At 42.6% G+C, this 19,610-nt stretch overlaps 1 protein-coding gene across 1 annotated transcript in view; it reads left to right on the forward strand.

The window, feature by feature from the left end:
- Window positions 1–19,610, forward strand: part of PTPRF (protein tyrosine phosphatase, receptor type, F) — a 296,503-nt gene that overhangs the window by 29,292 nt on the left and 247,601 nt on the right. The window contains exon 2 of the mRNA XM_009700288.1: window positions 13,506–13,667. Coding sequence (XP_009698590.1) covers window positions 13,583–13,667 — 85 coding nt within the window. The 5' untranslated portion in view covers window positions 13,506–13,582. The remainder of the gene's footprint in view (window positions 1–13,505; window positions 13,668–19,610) is intronic.

Genomic DNA, 19,610 nt, shown 5'->3' on the forward strand with positions numbered 1-19,610 from the left:
CCATTCAAATTCCCTCATGTATTCTTTTTAAAAGGTCTGTAAACAAATTTTTTGTCATAAACCACCTGCATGCATAAAACACATTTTCTATTGCCAGTGTCTCCCAGAGTTGGATTGCTGATTTAGCCCTAACAGTGCCCTGGGTACTTTGTTATTCTGCTTAAAAAGCCGATCATTGATACTATTCCAAATGTTTCCATGTCTTTAATGTTAGTTCAAAATATCAATGCATTGCTCCCGCAGGTGGAGAGGATACCAACTGCATCAGGCAAGTTCCTGCTCTGTTGTCTCCTCTCCTACAGTCAGGAATGGCCCATGTTCTTCCCACGAGAGTTTTGAGATTCATTTTCACTAGAAGACAGGGAACAAGTGGTAAAGGGAAAAACAGAAGACAGATATGCGAGTCTTTCACAAAGCCCTTTTCAGAAACCTTCTCTTCCTTCTGAGAAGAGAAAATTACCTTGTACATTGCATATGATTTAGGCTGCTTCCCCCACCCCCCCCGTCACATTTCAACTCTCAAAGAACTTCTCTTTAAAAAGGCTAAAATACAAAAATAAAATTTAAGCTCAACCTGTCAGCAAAGGGTAATGCATTCTGAAGCAAAGCCTCTGGGCTTTCAACCGTTGCCAGTTGACCCCTAAAATGCTGCTGGTGGGGTACTTCTCTGCTATAGCTACTTTTGAAACACTTAGTGGATGCTTGCCAGGTAGAAGGACTTAACTTACTAGGCATGGAGTGAAGGAACAAGATTGTTCTAAGTGATTTCTGGGACAGCATCCAGGTCAGTGGGAAATGTCCTGGAGTTTCTGACCTGAAATCTATGGCTTTGTCTGCAGTATCTTCCCGCTAGTAAGCACTGGGTGAATCTGAAGTGTTCCCCATGCCAAGATGAACTAATTTTTTCAAGCAATAGGTGGGCTGCCTTTACTGCAGGGCATGTTACGGCATCTGTGTGAAGAAGAGAGACTCCTTAATTGCTCAGTCCTCAACTCATCCCATTGTAGGGTCTTTGCTACCTGATGGGTGAGAGCACTTGCTTCTGCTGGAGCTGCTCCTACCTTTCCCACCAGCGACATGATGTTGGCACATGTCACTTCAAATGAGCTTGTAGTGGTGATGCGTACGCTATGACAGGAGCAGAGCTGCCCATTTCCTGACAAGGATCCAGCAGTATAGCAGGCCCTGTACTTAATGGGTGATACTCCCTATGGTTTCTAAAAAGTAATGCTCTGATGCAGAAATTGAGGAATGAGTGCATTCCAAAGATAGACTGGTCTCCCTTCTGCAGGGTGTACATTAGCAGCTCCTTTTGCAGGACTGTCCTGACCTTGTTTATTTTGGACTTAGGCACCATAAAATAGCTCATTAGTTACTGCTTATTTAGAATTATAATTAGGTGTTACCAGATGAGTTCTGTAACACTACAATTAAAATGTTATAAAAAAATTTTGTGGTTTTTAATACTTCATAAATTGGTTAAAATTTAATTCAAAGTACTCTGATTGCAAGCTCTGTGTGTATGTGCATAATTATTAAAACCCACAAGGATAAAACCAAAGCAGAGATCTCTCAAAGAATGTACCAGTAAAACAAAATGTGCCCATTGCATCATGTTACTGGGGAAGGTTTTAGTGATGCAGATTCCATGCACTAGCTGGAGGTCAAGCAACCAGGGACGTGAGCTCTGGCATCGGGTCCCTTCCATAGGTAAGTAAGGAAAATCAGGGCTCTGGGTACTGTCCTGTGGTATGAAAAGGGAAGGATGTCTCTGAGAGCGAGGTACAGCTGAAACCGTTTGGGGTTTGCTTATTGCCTCTGTGAAATGCGGGGTGCCTTGCATTGAGAAAAGCTCTTCAGCCAGTGGCAGCAGATGCCTTGGACCTTAGAAAATCCATTGTATTCTGGGTCATATATTACCTGATCAGGACTACCTTTGTTAATGCAATGCAGAGTGCTGTACTAGTGCAAGCATAGTCTGACGATTCAAGTTGATTCAAAACATTTTGAGGGGGTGACTTTGTCCTGCCTACCCGTAGTCGGACTAGTACATAGGACTGGCATAAACAGGGTGGTGTGTGCTCTAGCTAATTTGGTAAACCTGCCCCTCTGCTCGTGCCTGGCTCAGGTCCACTTTAACTAATGGGCTGGGCACACATCTGGAAGCAGTGGACATAGAGCTGTGGTCTCTCAGCAAACGAGCTTTCAGAGGGAACATCATCAAAACCACTTTGATGCATTAGTCTGCAGGTAAGAAAAAGCTTGTACATCTGGTGGCATTACATATCCAAAAGTACACGCTTAAAACTTGGAGCGTGTTCCTCATATGTTGCTGAGGGCCTCAGAACCATTGTTTATTGGCAGCTGAGGAGTCGCTCTGTGCTGCTGTTAATTTGATATGTTTGGATTTGATGAACAAGGTGCTGCATCTCATATCATTAGCCCCATGCCAGCATCAGCCATGTGGAGGAACAAGGGCTGTTCCTTTCCTTGGAGCTGTACTTAACCAGGTCCTGATAAGCTTTCCTTTGTTTTTCATCAAGCTAGGTAAGGTCTTTCCCCTTTAAGATCTGTTCTGTTTTTCTGCTGGAAACTTCTTGCCTACAGGATTTTACATTCTGGCAACTAACAAAATTAAAATAGCTTTCCTCCTAAGTACTGTAAAACGTACATTGAATCTGATTTCGATGGCTCCAAGTATGCATTTCAGCACACTAATGTACGAATGGATTGAAAAAACAGCTAGCAGTAATTTTCTTTCCTTAGCTTTTACTGAATGGTATCTCAGGAAGCTGCACATTATGTATTATCGTCTTTATGTTTTATTCAAGGTCATGTAGAGGTGGTGGCCTGGAAGGAAAGGCTGGATAATTTCAATAGTAAAGCTACGAAGTTGCTGCAGACAGCATATGGGATGTCTTATTTTTCAAAGGTCTTTCCATCTGCTATTGGCAGAAGTCTCCATTACAAAAGGGCAGTTTCATGTGAGGTACTTTTTTTTTTTTTTTTTTTTTTAGCTTGATCGTTTATTAGGATTCGGGTCTGTCTTGACTCAGACCATTAGCATGGGAGTTCTAAGATCTGAGATACAAAGGAAATGCTCTCAAAGTTTGGGAAAGAAGGAGTTTTAAAGATTGAATTATAAAAATAAAAAGCAAGCTACCATCTTGTGGAAGCAGAAGTGTTATGGTGGTGGTTTTTGTTTGTTTTCCTTTGACTACCTTACTTAAGGTTGAATTGCAAAACTTGAAGCTTCTAGAGTCATAGGATGTCATGGAGGAGAATTATGCTGAAGGGTGAAGAATATCCCCTATCTGTATGTCTGGGCCATGCTGAAAGAAAGAACTGATCTCTCCTGCTGCCTCCCAAGTGTAGAAATGCCAAAGCCATTGGGAGTAGCTACATAGCTGCCATGCACTCAATACCCTTGGCTGGCAAAGCATTCCTTTTCTAGTAACTGAAAAATTGCTGGGTATCGAAAATGAAAACTCACATACATTTAGCATGGATTTTATGGTGGATGAGAGTCCATGGGAGGTACAGGATCACGCAAGACCCAAGGAGCAGTGAGAATTGTGCAGAGGTGGTGATGTGCGCAGCTTACCTGAGAGGTAATGCTGTTTACTTTTGCTGCATGCTTTGGATTTCTTTCTGAGGTTGGCAAAGGCAGTTGTTACAGGTTTATTAAAATGTGCAGAATATTTTTAGCCTCCCACCTTTCGTCATCTTTTTAATCCGAAGCAGATGAAGTTGCGCATCCTTAATAAGATGGCAGGCAGCATGGATCCACAGCCATGTGGAGCCTTCCTGACTGCTGCCTATAAGTTTTCACCACTTGTGTGTGGTCCACACATGTGAGTTTACTTGCAGAATGCATGCATGAAAACGTGAGGATGGAAGCAGGTTTTGGTTTGTTTGAATCTGTGGAGTCCTGGGATTTGCTTTGTGACATGAAAGATGGAAGATGGCTGGTCTGTCCAGAAAGCGTTGGATTTGATGCAGCCTTGATGCAGCTGTTATCTCAGTTCCTCTAGCCAGGAAGTAAATAGGAAACTACTGCTTTGATCCGCCAAATGAAGAAGACTTGTAAAATATTTTAATTGATTTTCTTCCATCAAACTGTTTTGAACATACAGCCTCAGATCTGGGCAAGACATAATCTGATGCATAGATGTTTTGTGCGTCTTACGGTACAGAATGTGATGTAAGAAATCTGAATTTAATTTTTAGCCTGAAGTGCTACTGAAGGAGAGAAATTGTATTTTTGGAATGAGTCAGAGTTAAGACTGACTTTGCCACCATTAATTCAGGATTTCTTAATTTACAGACCTTTGGTTTCTTCATCTTCTTCAATAAGCTTTATATTACACCTAGGGCTTGATTTTTATTTACATCCCTTTAATATGACTTGGGTAATATGTAGTATATACTACCTCAGAGGGTGTTTTCTTTTGCCAAAGCAAAAAAAAAATAATGGAATAATCATAAATTTAGCATCTTATTACAATAAGCTTGATTGCATCTTTGTTTCTTTATAGGTTACAGAAACAGTTTTCATTTTTCATACAGAAGGCAATTGCACGAAACTTGTGCTTTCATAGTTCCTGCTTATTAGTTGCAAAGGGAATTTCTGGGTGCTGTCTTCCGTGGTAACAGAGCCAGAGGACTGCAGGGTGCTGGGGGCGTTCTGCATGGAGAAAATTCAGTTTAATAAATGTAATAAGCCCATTTGCCCTACCAGGCTATGTTAACTACCTGCATATAAACTAAGCATACATAATGTTTGGGCAAAGGTTATAGAAGCAGTTTGTAGGAAAGGCTAGCTCCAGAGCACACCAAAGCAGCAGCTATTCTTATTTTAGCCCTCAGTTACACACACAATAATGGGGTTCAAGCAGTATCTGTGGTTGAGACAGTAATAATAATGATGATATAATTAACTTCAAAACCCTTCAGGAGAGAATAATTCCAAAATCTAGCATTGAAAATGTTCATAGTTTCACAAGATGAGAATTACAGAAAGTTTAATTGGATATATAAACCCTCCAGTTGGGCATAAGTTGTCTGCTGAGTGATGGCATTAGGAAGAAGCCAGCCCCATGGCAGCCTGCTGCTGTCTTTTCCTGCACAGTCTTTGAGCTGGCTGGGGCTGGGATCCAGTCTGGTGTCGTGGTGCTGCTCCTGCACTGGTAGTGACCACGTCTACAAAGGGTGGCAGCCAAGGTGCGTTTGTGAACTTGCCATTTCACGGGTGCTTGGTGGACCTGTGGAGAAGGATTATCATCTCTGTTAGCTGGATCAAAGCAGTAGTAAGTCCTTTTTACTCAATTGCCGCACGTGACAGTGGCTACGAGGTGGCGGTGGAGGTTCTGTAACCAGCGCATGCACGCTTTCCAGAGCCTGACTTGAAATAGCTCCAGACACAAGTAGTCACTCAGCATTTTGTCACCTCTGTATTTGTCAAGCTGTTGCTGAATCAGCGAGGTTAAAGTTGTTCGTAGGATCCTCACGTACGTCTTCATGAGTGACCACAGGTATGGTGTGCATCATGCATGAGTATGGTCATTGAGCTCGGAGGGGCCAAGAAGAAGATAAAAATGTTGAGAATGATGCTAAACTTCAGAAAGGACAGCTTAAAAGAAAGTAAAGAAGTTACTCAAAGCATCCCTAAAATTAAAATGGGAGAAAGTGAGAGTAGAAAAGTAAAAGGCAGGGGGAAATGAACTAGTTCCTTGATGTGATTTGAAACCAATAGTGGAACACAAGAAAGCAAGCTGGGAAAAGCAGTTAAATTGGCACGACTGGGAGTAATTTATGCTAGCTAGATGGCAGGTTTGAGAAGCTGTCTGAGATGGAAATTTGGAAACCCAACTCTCGGGTAATAGTAGTAGAGTATATAAAGTATAACAAGTATAAAAGGAAAATTGAAAGATCCAAGGTGAACTTTGAAGAACTAACGACTATATGTAGAGGATAAATAATTTAGGCAAATCAGTGCCATTGTCTTGTGTGAAAATTGGGCTTACTGGATGATGGGAGGTTAAAGACAGCAATTAAGGAAGAGAAGGGTACTGCTAAAAAGGGAAATTATTATTTTGCATCAGTTTTTAACTGCTAAAAAAGTTGAGGAAGATTTTGGTCTTTCTAAATATAAAAGATAAGCAAATTTCAGAAATTGAGGTCTTGGCAAAAGCAGATTTGGAATAAGCTATTAATCTGAAAAGCATTAAGTGAGCAGACCCCAATAGTATTCTGTGTTATGTAAAACATAACTGAACTTCCAGCAAAAGAGATTTTTCATTAAAAAGAACCACTTTTTTCAGAAGAAAGTTCTTTATGTACCTTGTACTCTGATTGAAGCAAAAATTACTGAGAAAATAACAGAATACCTGGAAGATCATGTTCTCTATGAGTCCAGCTTTCTTGGATTCTGCAAAGGAAAACTGTTCTAGTAGTTGCATGAAATGCCGAAGCCAGAGAATGGGCTTACAATTTGTTCAGATTCCAGGAGGTCTCTGAAAAATTTCTACACTGAGACCGCTAACAAAGCTCAGTAGACATGTGGATAAAGCAAAAGCATACTTCTAAAGAAGAAACTGATTTAGTTTTGGGTTAGGATTGATTTAGGATTTAGTTTGGCCTTAAGCCAGTAGGCACCATGCCAATCCTCAAAGGGAAGGAAGGACAGATTTTCCCTCATCTAATCGGTCATTTACATTCTTGCTGTTTTGGTTAAAATCAGGTTTTGGTGCTCAATGGATCTTATATCTGCTCCGATTTGCCTGTTCTGTCAGTCTGAGAGATGGGGAAGCAGCGTGCTTGGTGTGGCTGGAGCCAGATGCAGGAATAACAGTACCACAGCTGTACGGTGAATAGCAGTCAGCTGCGGCGTGTTGTAAGCAGCAAGCCCAGAAGGACCGTGTTTCTCAGCTCTCCCTCTCTTTAGGTTAAAACCTGCTGTTCTACATCCTGGATGTACGGAACTTGATGCCAAGGAGTTGGGGTTTAGAGGAGAGGACTTGGTACCTTGTGATTTTAATCTTTACACTGTTTTCTGTTGTGCTGAACGCAAACCTGTAAAGCCGTGGTCATTTGTATTAAAAATATATTGTCATGTGTGTATTAATTTGTGGAAAAAGCACGGGAATTCTTGCTTTGTGGAAGTGGCTGACTCATGAGCATGTTCCTCCACGTTAGCAGAGTTTGCTGATAGCTAAGGAATAGCTGAATTTCATTTTTGTAGGATTTTTCTACTGCCCTGGATCTTTAATCCATGCATCTGATGGCACTACTGGGCCTGTTCTGTAAATGTAGAAGACCGGTGTTGAAAGGACAATATGCAATAGTTTACTTCTTTTAAGGAGACTTTACGGCAGGCGTTAAGAGCCTATTCGCTTGAGCAGGGTGAGATACAGCGATCTGTATTTAGTGCTCACTGTGAATGATGGCCGGGCTTCTGAGGCTCAAGGCTGATCTATATTTTAAGTGGATGTTTTGACTTATCACCAGAGTTATTTAACGGGGCCCTTCATAATCCTTGTTCCAGTGGAAAAAATCCTCCTTTTCATCTAGGTCTGTCTGCAGGCAATGACACCTTCAGAAATTAGTATCTTCAGAAGCAAATGTAGCCAGTAAGGCTGACAGGAGTATCCAGACTGTGCTTCCATCCTGCTTAAAAAAAAAAAAACTCTGCTCCTCTCCTTGGGTCACGTTGTGATTGTGTGTTCAGGATCACAGAGATCTGTAGTAGCTGCACCAGCTTCTTGCTGAAGTCTTCGCGCTTGTTTTTTTAATGGTTTGCCAAAATAAGGAGAATCTTTTTGAAGTACTTCTGAATCATTCTTGCTGTTGTATATATTTGCCCTTACCAATCTGCCTCTGTTCAGTTTTATTGTTTTTCTAGATTATGGGATATTTTAGGGTGTTTCTTTTTGGTTTTTTTCCCACCCCATTTTTAATTTCCATCCAAACAGATGATGAAACATTTTTGCTGCTGGGATCTACTCTCTCTTCTGTTTTTGTGGTTTTTGTGTTGTGTTTTGGGTTGGTTTTTTTTTTGGGGGGGGTAGTTTTTTGTTTGGTTTTGGGGGGGGGTGGTTTGAGAGAGTTTGTGGAGAATATTCAACATACACTTTCTTCTCCTCTGCCTCATTCCATTACTCACAGTTATATGCCCATGGCTAATCATACTCCTGCACTCCTTTCTTCGTGTATGTATCGTTCATGTACTTACAGATGGTTATCAAATCCCCATCTTGCTTAGCCAGTCTGTCTAGCACTTGCGAGTTGACAGAGATTTTTATCCTTCGCGGTTCTTGAATTGCTTTGCTCATCCCTTCTCTCCAGATGGTTCGAGAGTCTTCAGACTGATGCTCTAGGCCGGCTCACGCCTGGGTCCTGGAGGTGGTACCTTTGCTCGTATAGCAGCCGCTTTAGCTTTTGGCCTTTTTCCTGTATTGCAAGTTCATATGAAGTTCCTCCCTAAATCTGTGCTAGTGTTGTCATCTTCATATATCGCCCCACGGAATCTCTCTAATACGTTCCCTGCATGTGGGAGTTTGGAGTGAAATGAGACTCATTTTGTCTTTTTTGGCCATATTGCTGTACTCCCCAAGTCTCTTTATATTATATTTCTTGCAGAAAAGCGCAAAGAAATCTATGCTAAAGGAATACTAATGTAGTGAAGTGAAACATTCAGAAGTCATTAACTTGCATGTAACTGTGCTTCTGCAACTTTTAATGTGTGTAATATGATGATCTTGATTTATATGGTGCGTCGTGGTTTTCCTTTTCCTCTTTCAGAGCAGAGATGAGGTGTTATATACAGAGTGAAGCAGCTGAGCTGTAGCCAATTATTATTCTCATGTTTAATAGAATAAATAGCTGCCTCATTGCTCTGTGAGGCATGTGCCCCCTCCTTGCTCAGTCAGTTCTTGATTACTGTTGTTTGTGTGACACACCAAAGTACTGTGGTGACTGGGTCCCTCCAGAACACTGGTTCTTCTTCAGGGTATTTGTGTGAAATACAAAGTTGTGGGTAGATGTCCAGAAGGAAAATTGGGTTTCATTATGTGTTGCACATGCGGTAGAGTTGGGAGAAGCTGGTGTGGTTTTAGCCCCTTCTTTATGATCGTCTAGGTGGCCTCCAGTTGGTATGCTCTGACCTGCATCCTTGGGCTCACGTTGAGAACGTTTAAGAAATTTCCACCTTGAAAAGCAAACACAATTGTTTTGAGTTCCTTTATGAAAAGATACTGTTATGTCTCAAGGTCAAATAAGGGCACTGCTTATGCACTGGGCTTACCTTCCTGCCCTGTAAGTTTCTAGAGTCTCTTAACCGCGATTCACAGCAAATATAGTGTCAGTAGTCACACACACAACCATACTGGGCAGTTCTGTGGATGTACGGGGGTTCCTGGAGGAAACATTTTTGTGCTGACTTGTTAGATACTTTGGATTGCAAAGTAGCTTAAACTTAAGAAGTTATTTTAGTGCAGTATTTTTGTCCCTCGTTTGGAATGGGCAGACTTACTTTGGGGATGCTTTTCTTCACCATGCCGTTCATGGCTAGTGACCCACATGACTCTTGCTTCAGTTTAGATTCCAGAAGAGTTCATAGAGGACATAAGCTATTCAGTGCTGGTTTGAAATTCCTCTTGACTCTTTAAAGTTGACTGCTTTTTCTAATCTCCCTGCTATCTCCTGTGGGACATACTCATTGCCAGAATTTCCTAGTACCATATGAGCTGTTGGTATTCTTGGCTCTGTTTTAAATGAGTCCAGCTTTTTCTGCTTGTCTGAAAGAATCAAACCGTGCAGGTTTCAGAAATGTTCTCAAGACCGCCTCTTTCCCATCCACCTGCCCCATGGCAAAATCAGCTATATTTAAATGAAGTTTTTTGGGGTTTTTTGTTGTGCTTTCCAGCTTTCTAGTTTTCTGCCAAACTAACACTCGGTAGTTCTAACATTGAGTTTGGAGCAGAGGCAGGAGTTCAGCTCGCTAAACTCAAAGCAGTTTTTACAAAGCCATCTGGAGTGCTTAGCCTCTGCCTGCTTTTGGGTTACATGGTCTAGAGTTTATAATATTGCCAGGACCAGATGCAGAAGTAGCAAAGGGACTGTATGTGTATTTTTGAAAAACCTTCTTCTGCAGTGTCTGAGCTCCCAAATACAATATTAGTTGTGAGATGCTAGCCAAAGCAGTGAGATTAAAGGAGACCTTCAAATGAAGTGACTTAAGGTCATCTGGTGCACGGGAGATAATTTCAGATGCAAGAGAGAGCAGCCTGAAGAGGCATGAGGTTGTTGGGGCAGAAGACACACTAAGTGTCTTAAGAGCGTTAGTTGGTTGGTTGCTGTTGGACTTGATTTTACCAAAGCAATACTGACTCTGTATCTGTTTAGCTTGTTACCAAAATCTACCAACGTTATTTGGTTTCTAGCTATTTGCTGTCTTTCTGCACCAGGAAAGGAAGTCTTTAGCATTGGTTCAAGATAACTGTTCAAAACTATCAGAGTAACACTGGCCTTCTAAGGGTTAACTGAGCTTCAGCTAACACCTTGTCACCTTGCTTTGAATATTGGGTTGTCTTGTTAGATGAGAGCACCTTGGTTCTAAAAATGGTAGAGCTGAACCACTGGGAGAGGCTTTTTCATATTTTCAATTTCAAAAGAGAATGACAGCTACTGAGATTTATAAAATTTTAAAACATTCCAATTTAAAGGGCTTTAAATATTGAATGCAGACAACTTTTCCATAGGCAGAGCAACTGTGGAAAGAGGAAACGACAAAGTTTGATCCTGTTAAGGGCCAAAGGTGCTCTGTTAACTTTGGAGGGACAGACAGCAGTCTTGCATAAGAAAATCTGGCTTTTCTACCAGATGGTGAATTATTAGAGAGCACTAAACAGTTGCAGAAAGATCAAGTCTATAAAGCATCTGGTAGGGTAACTGACAATTCATCAGTCTTGCATGATGCATGTTGTATGTATCTCATGGGCTTGAGAGGAAAGTTATAAATCTGTCAAGCTTGAAAATGGAGAGAAGCTTGATCACATTTGCAGCAGGAAAAGAGAAATCGAGAGACAGACCTATTCTTTAGCTGAGATTTTTGTGTTCCTGAGGGTTACTCCTGAATGAGGGCTGTGGCAGTGCCATTCACATGACTTCTGAGCAATCTGCACTCAAGGTACACCATTAGATCAGGCACTTTTGTTGTTAATGGAAGTGAATGAAAGGGGGAAAGCTCTCTGAAAGCTATTCATCCCCAATCTGGTCTGATACATACCTAAGATGTTTTCAGCACCACCTGTAAAACTTGTTCTCTGTCCTAATCTGAGAGAGTTTGACACACATCATTAGTTTTGACACAGTAATTTCAACCTTGGTGTTTCTCTCCCCCCAGCCCCCAAAGAGTAGCCTCTTAAGATTCTGGCTGCTGTTGAGCCAGATGTAATGCTGCTTCAAGTGTGCTTCAGTGGGTTCGCTCCTCCAGGCTGCACAAATTAGCACCATACACGCAGAATTTAGAGACATAATCTTCACTCTTAATCCAGGCACTTCTTCCCATTCCCATGTGGGCCTTATCTGGAGAGCTGGCTAACACCAGGCAAACTGCTTGGGGACTGAACGGAGTTTCCTGTTGGAGTGGAGCTTGTGCAGCTCTAAAGATGCAACTATCTGTATCTGTCTCTGCAGTGTAAGACATGTTAATGGTGCTTTTAGTAATTCTTTAGTGAGAGATGAATGAGGATATGGAGGATGGAGAGCAACAAAGAGAACGGAGTGTGTGGCTGGTATGAAGAGCCTCTTCTGCAGTATTCAAAATCTTGCTGCTGAACTTACTTGGATTTATGCTTTCTCATTGAGATAATAAAAGCAGGATGAGATGATCAGTATTCTCTCTGCATCTAGGTTAGAACTAGGTTATTTTGTAAAGTATTTTCAGATGTCTTGGCTGTAGAAGACCTTGCATAAGTAAAGATTTCTCTGTGTTGTGTGATATTACAATGTGTGAAAAGATTTACTGTGCAAATACAGTAACAGAATGGAGAAGAATCATGATCTGCTGTTTGTTAGTACGATGTGCTGTAAATATTTGCCTAGGTAGATTCTCTTGAGGTTTCTTGTGGATTTCCCTCAGCACTGTCATTGCTGGCAGTCTTTGAGCACTATGTTTTTGTCAGAAGTAAACATGTTCGTAACTTCCATCAAAAGGTCAGTGGTTCAAAAAAACCCAAACCAACCAACAACAACAACAAAAAACCCCAAACCAAACCACTTCCTTTTCCAAAAACCCAGCAAAATGCAGAAATACCTTTGTTAGAGCAGTCTCGAACATGTTTTTGAAATGTCTGCCGACACAAATAAGAGTGGTGGGCCGTGCCACGTGTGGCCTGTGCACTTGCAGATACTTTGCTTCAAGGATACTCAGGGGTTGCACTCAGTCTGGCATCTGCCAGCATGAGATTTTTTTCACCGTTAATGCTGTGTTGCCAACTTTCAGTAACTCTTGCATCTTAGTGAATGAGAATCTCATCAGCTTTTGAATGACTCTTGAGCTTGTGTTGAGATGACCAGCACTGAAAGAGTGAGCCCCTGTCCCTGCTAGCGTTGTCACTTGGAGGGAATGGGGGGTTGCTAGCTCCTTTGAAATCTGTCAGAACAGGCAGACCTTGGACTTTCAGGTGAAAGTGAAATGAGTATATTCTTATGAAAAGATAAAGGCAACAGATATACAGAAATTGCATTCTTTTAAAATACCCGCTTTTTTTGGTTGGGTTTAAAGGAATTTTCTGTTTCTGTATCCAAGCAGATGCCCAAGTTAAGCCAATTTGCTTTGTTTTGGAGAAGGAAGATCCAATCCTCAATCCATTTAGACAGTCCTCTCCATTTTTGGGAGGTTGAAGCTTAGGTGTTTGCTTTAGGTAAAGCTTCTTTTTACAGACACTTTTCTTAATAACCTTCAACTATGACTCTGGTAGCCCTGTGAACTGACAGCTGATTCAGTTCAGCTTCTGTTTCTCCTGCTTGGACCCATCGAGACCCGTCTGGTGTATGCCAACCCAGCTGGATGGGCCAAGTTATGCTTAACATGTAGTTGTCTGCAAACCACCCTACATATGCAATCAAGCATGTCTCTCTTGGGCAGATGGATGAGGAAAAGTTACACGAGCTTAAGACTATTTCTTGTATTGTAACACGCAACTTCAGAACTATTTGTTGTGAATAAGAACAGCTAAAGGATGTATTAATAAGCTATAATACAGACTGGACGTGAAGATAAACTTGGAGATTGGCGTGCATTTATGCCTCGTGACCCTTGAAAACAGCTTATTGGATTAGGGGACATCAACGTGGAGCTCTACCGCTCAAGCACGAGAGATAGTTAAATTGCATTTTAAAAGTATCTGTAACCATGTCTTTACAATGTAGTTTGGTATATTGGCAGTTAATCTGTGTGTTGTATTTGGTCATTTTCATTTTCTTCTTGTCTTGGTTTGCAGGAGTAAGTCTGTGTCTGTAACGCTGGATGTACTGACCACTTGCCTCAGACTGAAGAGGACTTGCTCTACTTTGGAATATGGTGCCTAACTTCTGCATCCCAGTACTCACTGTGCCAGCGGCCATCCTCTGCTGCTTGATGCTGCCTTTAGCAGGAGCAGACAGTAAGTAACACTTGGTCTCAAAAAGCTTGAATACCTTGCAAAATTTCTTTCAACAAATATTAAACCTTCTTCGTTTGTACTGGAAACACTGAGGAGTAAGAGATGACCCCGCCGCCCCACATAGGACAAGAGGAAACAGTCTCAAGTTGTGCCAGGGGAGGTTCAGGTTGGATATTAGGAAGAACTTCACTGTAAGAGTTGTTAGGCATTGAAATGGGCTCCCCAGGGAGGTGGTGGGCTCACCATCCTTGGAGGTGTTCAAAAAACGTTTAGATGTGGCGCTTCAAGACATGGTTTAGTGGGCATGGTGGCGTTAGGTATATGGCTGGACTTGATGATCTTTGAGGTCTCTTCCAACCATTATGATTCTATGATCTCTTATTTTCCAGTGTGCACAATGCAGATAAACAGTATGTATGTGAAGGGGCACAAGTAGAACGACAAAGGCTGACAAAATTTATTCAAGCACAGGAAGAGTTTCTGTAGTACCTGCAAGATCAAAACCTGACAATTTGATTTCTAACATGTACAGATGAGTAAAGAAAATTGGGAGCAGAGGAAGAGAGAAGTATTGGGGTCACAGTAATCCCTGTTTGTTTATTTTGCTTGTTCTTTTACCAGCTCTTGTAATTTGTGTAGTACTGAGACATCTCTCCTGAGTCAGGGGGTGATTGAGAGCTGTTGAGGACAGGGTGTGAGTTTTCACCTTCTAGCGTAGCTCTCCTGCACCTGTATTTCAGCAGAATTGGAATCGAATGTTTCCTTGTGGTCATGCTTTAAGCTATTGTATCCATGCCTGTTGTGTTGTCCTGATAGTCTTAAAGTGCTGCTGTGACTGACTTTGGTTAGCCTCATCGAGGCCAAGGAGAAAGCTGTGCACAAGATGCTGTTGAGGACAGACAAGAGGAGAGAAACTTGGCTGATCGTGGACTACTGAAAACGCCTTAAAGTAGGAATTTCCCATCGAATGAATTATGCAGATTGCAGGAAACCTTGTGGTTTCTTTGCATAGTCTTGGTTTTCATAACTCGTGCATATTTGCTAGGCTATCCCCAAGTATTTTTGCAGCCCCTCTCCCCTTTTTTTTTTTTTTTACCAGTACCCAGTTTTTCAGTGTCCGAACGTTTGCATATTCATTGCAGATGCTGGCAGTTGTGAATACTCCATGCCTTTGAAAGCGCCCAGGGCTCCTGGGACGCTTGAGTCGGAGCAGAGAGGTGATCGTGGTGCACCTCCTGAGCTGCCACCAACCATCTGCTTCTTGCTCCAGCTTTAGTCACTAGGCTTATGATTAAGGTGTAATTTTGTGAAAGTTGAAGAAGATCTTGATTCATGTTGGTACGAGCCTGCCTGAATGGAGAAAACAGGTTGGGGATCCTAAATGTCCTTGACTGGATGGGAAGGAGTAAATTCCAGAGAAGCTGGAGAGAAGGGTGAAGGAAGGACGTGAAGAAAGATACAAGTTCACTATTTTTGCCGTCACTAGGGATGACTTGCATAGGCAGTGGAGCTGCTCATTTAAACTGAGGGCAGCAGCTGTCTCCTTCCTCAGCTTTCTTCCCTGGAAGATGCTTATTCAGATCACTTTATGTCTACACGTTGTAGCCCATTTTGGAGTCTGGCACAGAGAAGTATGTGTTTAATGTTCGGAAGTGTATAAAAATTCCCCAAGGTTCATTATCGTTATCCTGGCCCTTGCAAAGGAGAGAAGCATCACTCCATCAGCTATGCAGAAGTTGGTGGAGCTTGAGATATCCTAGGACAGTTCTTGGCCTGAGGATAACTTGCAGTAGACGTGGTTTGCTAATTTTGTGGAATGCTTCCACATGCTTAAATTTAACAAAACTGGCCCTGTTTCGCAGGCCCAGATACAAATATTGGTGTCTCAAATGTGAAACACTTCTGTGTTGAGAAGCAAGCGTATCTGTATATACACCTTTTTCTGTGTTGCAGACTGACTCTGAATTACTTTTTCCTAATCTGGAAGGCAGATCTGGAGGACAGCGACCTTTTAACCACCACAGCCAGCACAGATTAACTGAGGGTTTCCTAGGATGGAAAGTGTTGCTCTGTGTATTTCAGCAACTTACAGCTTTTCTATTATCTTACCCCACTGAATCTTACCACCGACTGTCAGTGGCAGGGAGCTGTGTGAAAGGACCTGCTCTGGGCCTCCACAGGAAGAAAAAAAATCATCCCCAAACCCTGCATATTTCATGTCCTGCCGTCAGTGATGCAGACGGGCAAGATACAGTAGTGAATATGGCATTGGGGAGTCCAGGTTCAACACAGCAGTGAAGGGCAAGGGGAAAGTATCATAATATATGCACAATGAAGCTTACTGTAAAAGCTAGAAAGGGATACTGTGAACGGAGCACCCCATATGCATTCTCTTCAGTTTTTTGATCCCCTAAGCCATCCTGTTGGCTCCAGTCCAAGACCATTTATTTGCATAGATTCCTGATGTAATGGGGCCGTTCCTGAGATTTCACTGTGATTCTTCCTTTTCCCCATTGCAGCGCTGCTTGGAGGCAGTGAAGGCATGGGTAGACTCCGTATCTGCAAAGCATTCCTACGTTTCTCCAATTAAAAGCAATGTGATAACGGGAGCAGAGTTATCCCTGGCGTTCCTGGAGTCAGTCCCCAAAATCACATTTTCTAGGAGCAGTGAGGATCGAGGGCAGGGAAGGAGGGGCTGGGATGGGCTGTGCTGCATCCCTGGCAGCAGGCTGCCCGTGGCTCGTGGCCAGGTGCTCGGGGAGCACCCACAACCGGGGCTTCCCTACCTTCCCCGCCTGCGCTTTGGAGCTGCTGTTATCGCAACACATTTGAGCGTTGCTGCCGAAGCTTCCTGACAATTAGGCAGCTGGCAGATAGCTAGACGTTAACGCCTGAGATAAAACAGATTGAATATGTATCGCCTAGCGGAATTAGTGCCCGATGTGTGCCACGATGCCTCTCCTGGAATTGGGTTCACAGGAGCTGTGAATAATGTCAGCGCTGAGGAATTGAAGGGGCATCCAAAGGTTAAATGTGTGGCAGTGTGTCAGAAAGAGGGGGGCTCGCTGGGTGCCTCCCTGCCAGCGGGACGGGAGCAGTGGTTTCCCGACCGCTCTGGTGGGGTGCTGGGAGGAGAAGGTGAGCGGGAAGGGGCACGGGCGCGTGAACGGTGGATACAGAAGTGCTAATTTGGCAGAAAGCACTTTCAAATCCTCCCTGGCTTTTACAGACTGCAGTAAGAAATTATTAAATTTTCTCTGTGATCTGACTGTGTTTCTGTCAGGGTGACCCTAATTCCATTAGAGCAGCTCGGAGCTGATTCAGGCTGGCTGTTCTACACTTTCTTCCTCAGCTTGCTTGTGGGTTTTTTTTAATGCACTCTGTGCTTCCCTGTCTGTCAGCTTTTGATTGTGCATGGGAAAAATGGCTTTGCAGATTTCATTTAATGTTCAGTTCACTTGTCATCTAAAAGATGCTCTTTTCTAGCTTTTGGAAATATGTCATTTACTCTAATAAAATAAAAAACAACAAAAAATTCCCTCTCAAAACAAAATGCAGAGAAAACAGGAAAAAAATCAATATTGTCATCAGAAATCATCAATGTGTTTCACTGTTGGCTTGTTTTTTTTTAAAAATTAGGCTTTGTTTTTGAAGTCCTGGGCACAGCTTCCATTAGCCAAAGGAGGAGACTAGGTGACCCATCCAAAGTCTTTTCTAACCAAAATATATCTTGGTTTGTCTTGCACAGAATTTCAAAGGGCTTAAGAAAGAAAACCACTTCAAAAGTGACCTTGTAGAAGGAAAGAACTTAAAGCAGTATTAGACCAACTACCTGTGAAGTGATACGTGGTAAACAGACAATTTACACCTTTTGATTTCTAAAGATAGTGCAAACTTGGCTTTTGTTTGAGGGGGTGAGGGAAGCTTGCAGCAGTGAGCTGGGGCTGGTGAAGACAGATCTCTGCTCCCACCACCTCCCGTGAGCAAGGACCCTAAGTCTGAAGTGTTTCAAGGCTGCCCTGCCCCTTGTACGAGATAGTTGTTTTATATCCGAAAGGCATGCATGTCATACAAATATGTTTTTTTTTCTTAGACAGCCATGTTTCTTGGATGCTAATTGAATTGAGGAGACACCTTAAAAAAGAAAACAGGATGATGAGATGTTGATACTTGTGAAGGTTGGGAAAAGGAAGAGTACTGATGGCCTTTCTAGGCATGGGGCTCCAGGTGAGCTCTGTTTTGCCAGGGATTTTACATTGCACCTGAAGTGCTGTCCAGAGGTTTTGGACAGAAGCGTACTGGAGCGTTTGTTACGGCACTTGCTTCCCCTTGTGCCCCAGCTCTGCTGTCTGCCGTTATCGTTTTGTGTTCCTGGGAGTAGCGTGGCAGGTTTTGACTCCCTCATTCGGCTCTGCCTTCTTTGCCTCATAACCTGAATGATGCATCAACAGCTCAGCTCCAAATACAGCTGCTTGGGGCACCCTGCGGGATAGACTTGCTGTTGTGCAAGTCTGGAAAACAGCCACTTTGCGGAGCTGGGCAGCAGGGTCCCATCCCAGAAGCTGGACGCGAGGCTTCCCCGCTGCTGCCTTGCATCTGATTCTGCTTCCTGGTTTCTTGTTTGCAGGCCTGTCCCCACAGGCTGCACGTAGTGATTATGTGTAATTGGTACAATCAGATCCAGGTATTGCAGCACAGGTAAATACTAATTTTCTGTAATTCTAGCTTGACAAATTCCATCAGTAAAAAGAACATGTAAAATATCGTTTAGGAAAACCCCTGTACCTGAGGCATTGGGGTTGCATCATTAAGGGACAGTTTGAAATATTAACCACAGTCATTGTGCAGATTTATTTTTGCTGTCCTTACTCATCATATCTATATTTAGGTATAAATGGATTCCACACTTTTCTGTGAAATATCTAAATGCTGCCTGCTTTTAACTGAATGTTGCCAACATCAAGGTAGGAGGGATGCTGTGAGAGCAAACATGGTATAGACAGCAGTTTTCCTCCTGCACTTATAGTTATGCCCCTTTTAGCTCCAACACTTGCAGGAGTCGTGTGAATTTGTTTTGATAGCTACCTTACAACAGGTCACAGCATTGTCATTTGTCTTTTTTATTTATTGTCAATCAACATCAGCTGCTAGGTCAAAGGTCCACAATCCCTTATCCAGCAATGGCCAGCACAAGGACCTGTGGAGGATGCAAGAACCCCGTAAATATATAGTGATCCCTTCCTGGTGTCATCTTCCAGCTTTCAGTGGCTCCTGAGCCTAGAGAGGTGGTGTAGTAACTCCAGACAAGCTCACACTGGGTTTTGCTCTCAGGTAGCTCTGAGCATGTTGTCAGACTTCAGGGACATTCTGGGGCCAGTGGTTTGCATGAAGACCACGACGTAGGCTCTGACTTTGCCTCTACACTGTGGCTCGTTGTTTAAGCCACTTACTGCTGCTCTGCAGGGCTAAGCAGTTGCACTTGCCATTCGCATCGTTCAGACTCAGCTGCATAGCCAAAGTTACTCTCTTGCCTTCACAAGGGAGTTCCTGTGTTTAAGTGTCCGTGTAAGTTATCCGGCACAGCAGCAAATGTTGAGGCACTGGTATATTTAATACACATTCTTTGAGAGAGAGTGTGCTTGTTGGCTTGGTGATATAGAACAACAGTAAAACTACCTGCTTAAAATTTTATCTTCAGTGTAGATTCATAGATTTTAAGGCCAGAAATCAGATCAGTGTAGTCTTCTACTCTGACCTGCCTAGCACAGGCTGTATAATTTCAGCTAGTAATTTCTGCATCTACTTTTAACAGCTGTGGATGAGCTAGCACATAGCTTTTAGGAGGCTATCAAATCACGATTTGAAGACTAAATGGTAGAGAATTTACCTGTCTCCTATGTGGTCTGTAAAAATGGCAAGCAATCGTTACTTCTACAAATCTGT

Source organism: Cariama cristata, unplaced genomic scaffold, assembly GCF_000690535.1.
Source record: "Cariama cristata isolate BGI_N322 unplaced genomic scaffold, ASM69053v1 scaffold1975, whole genome shotgun sequence".
In the NCBI taxonomy this organism is placed as follows: Eukaryota; Metazoa; Chordata; class Aves; order Cariamiformes; family Cariamidae; genus Cariama; species Cariama cristata.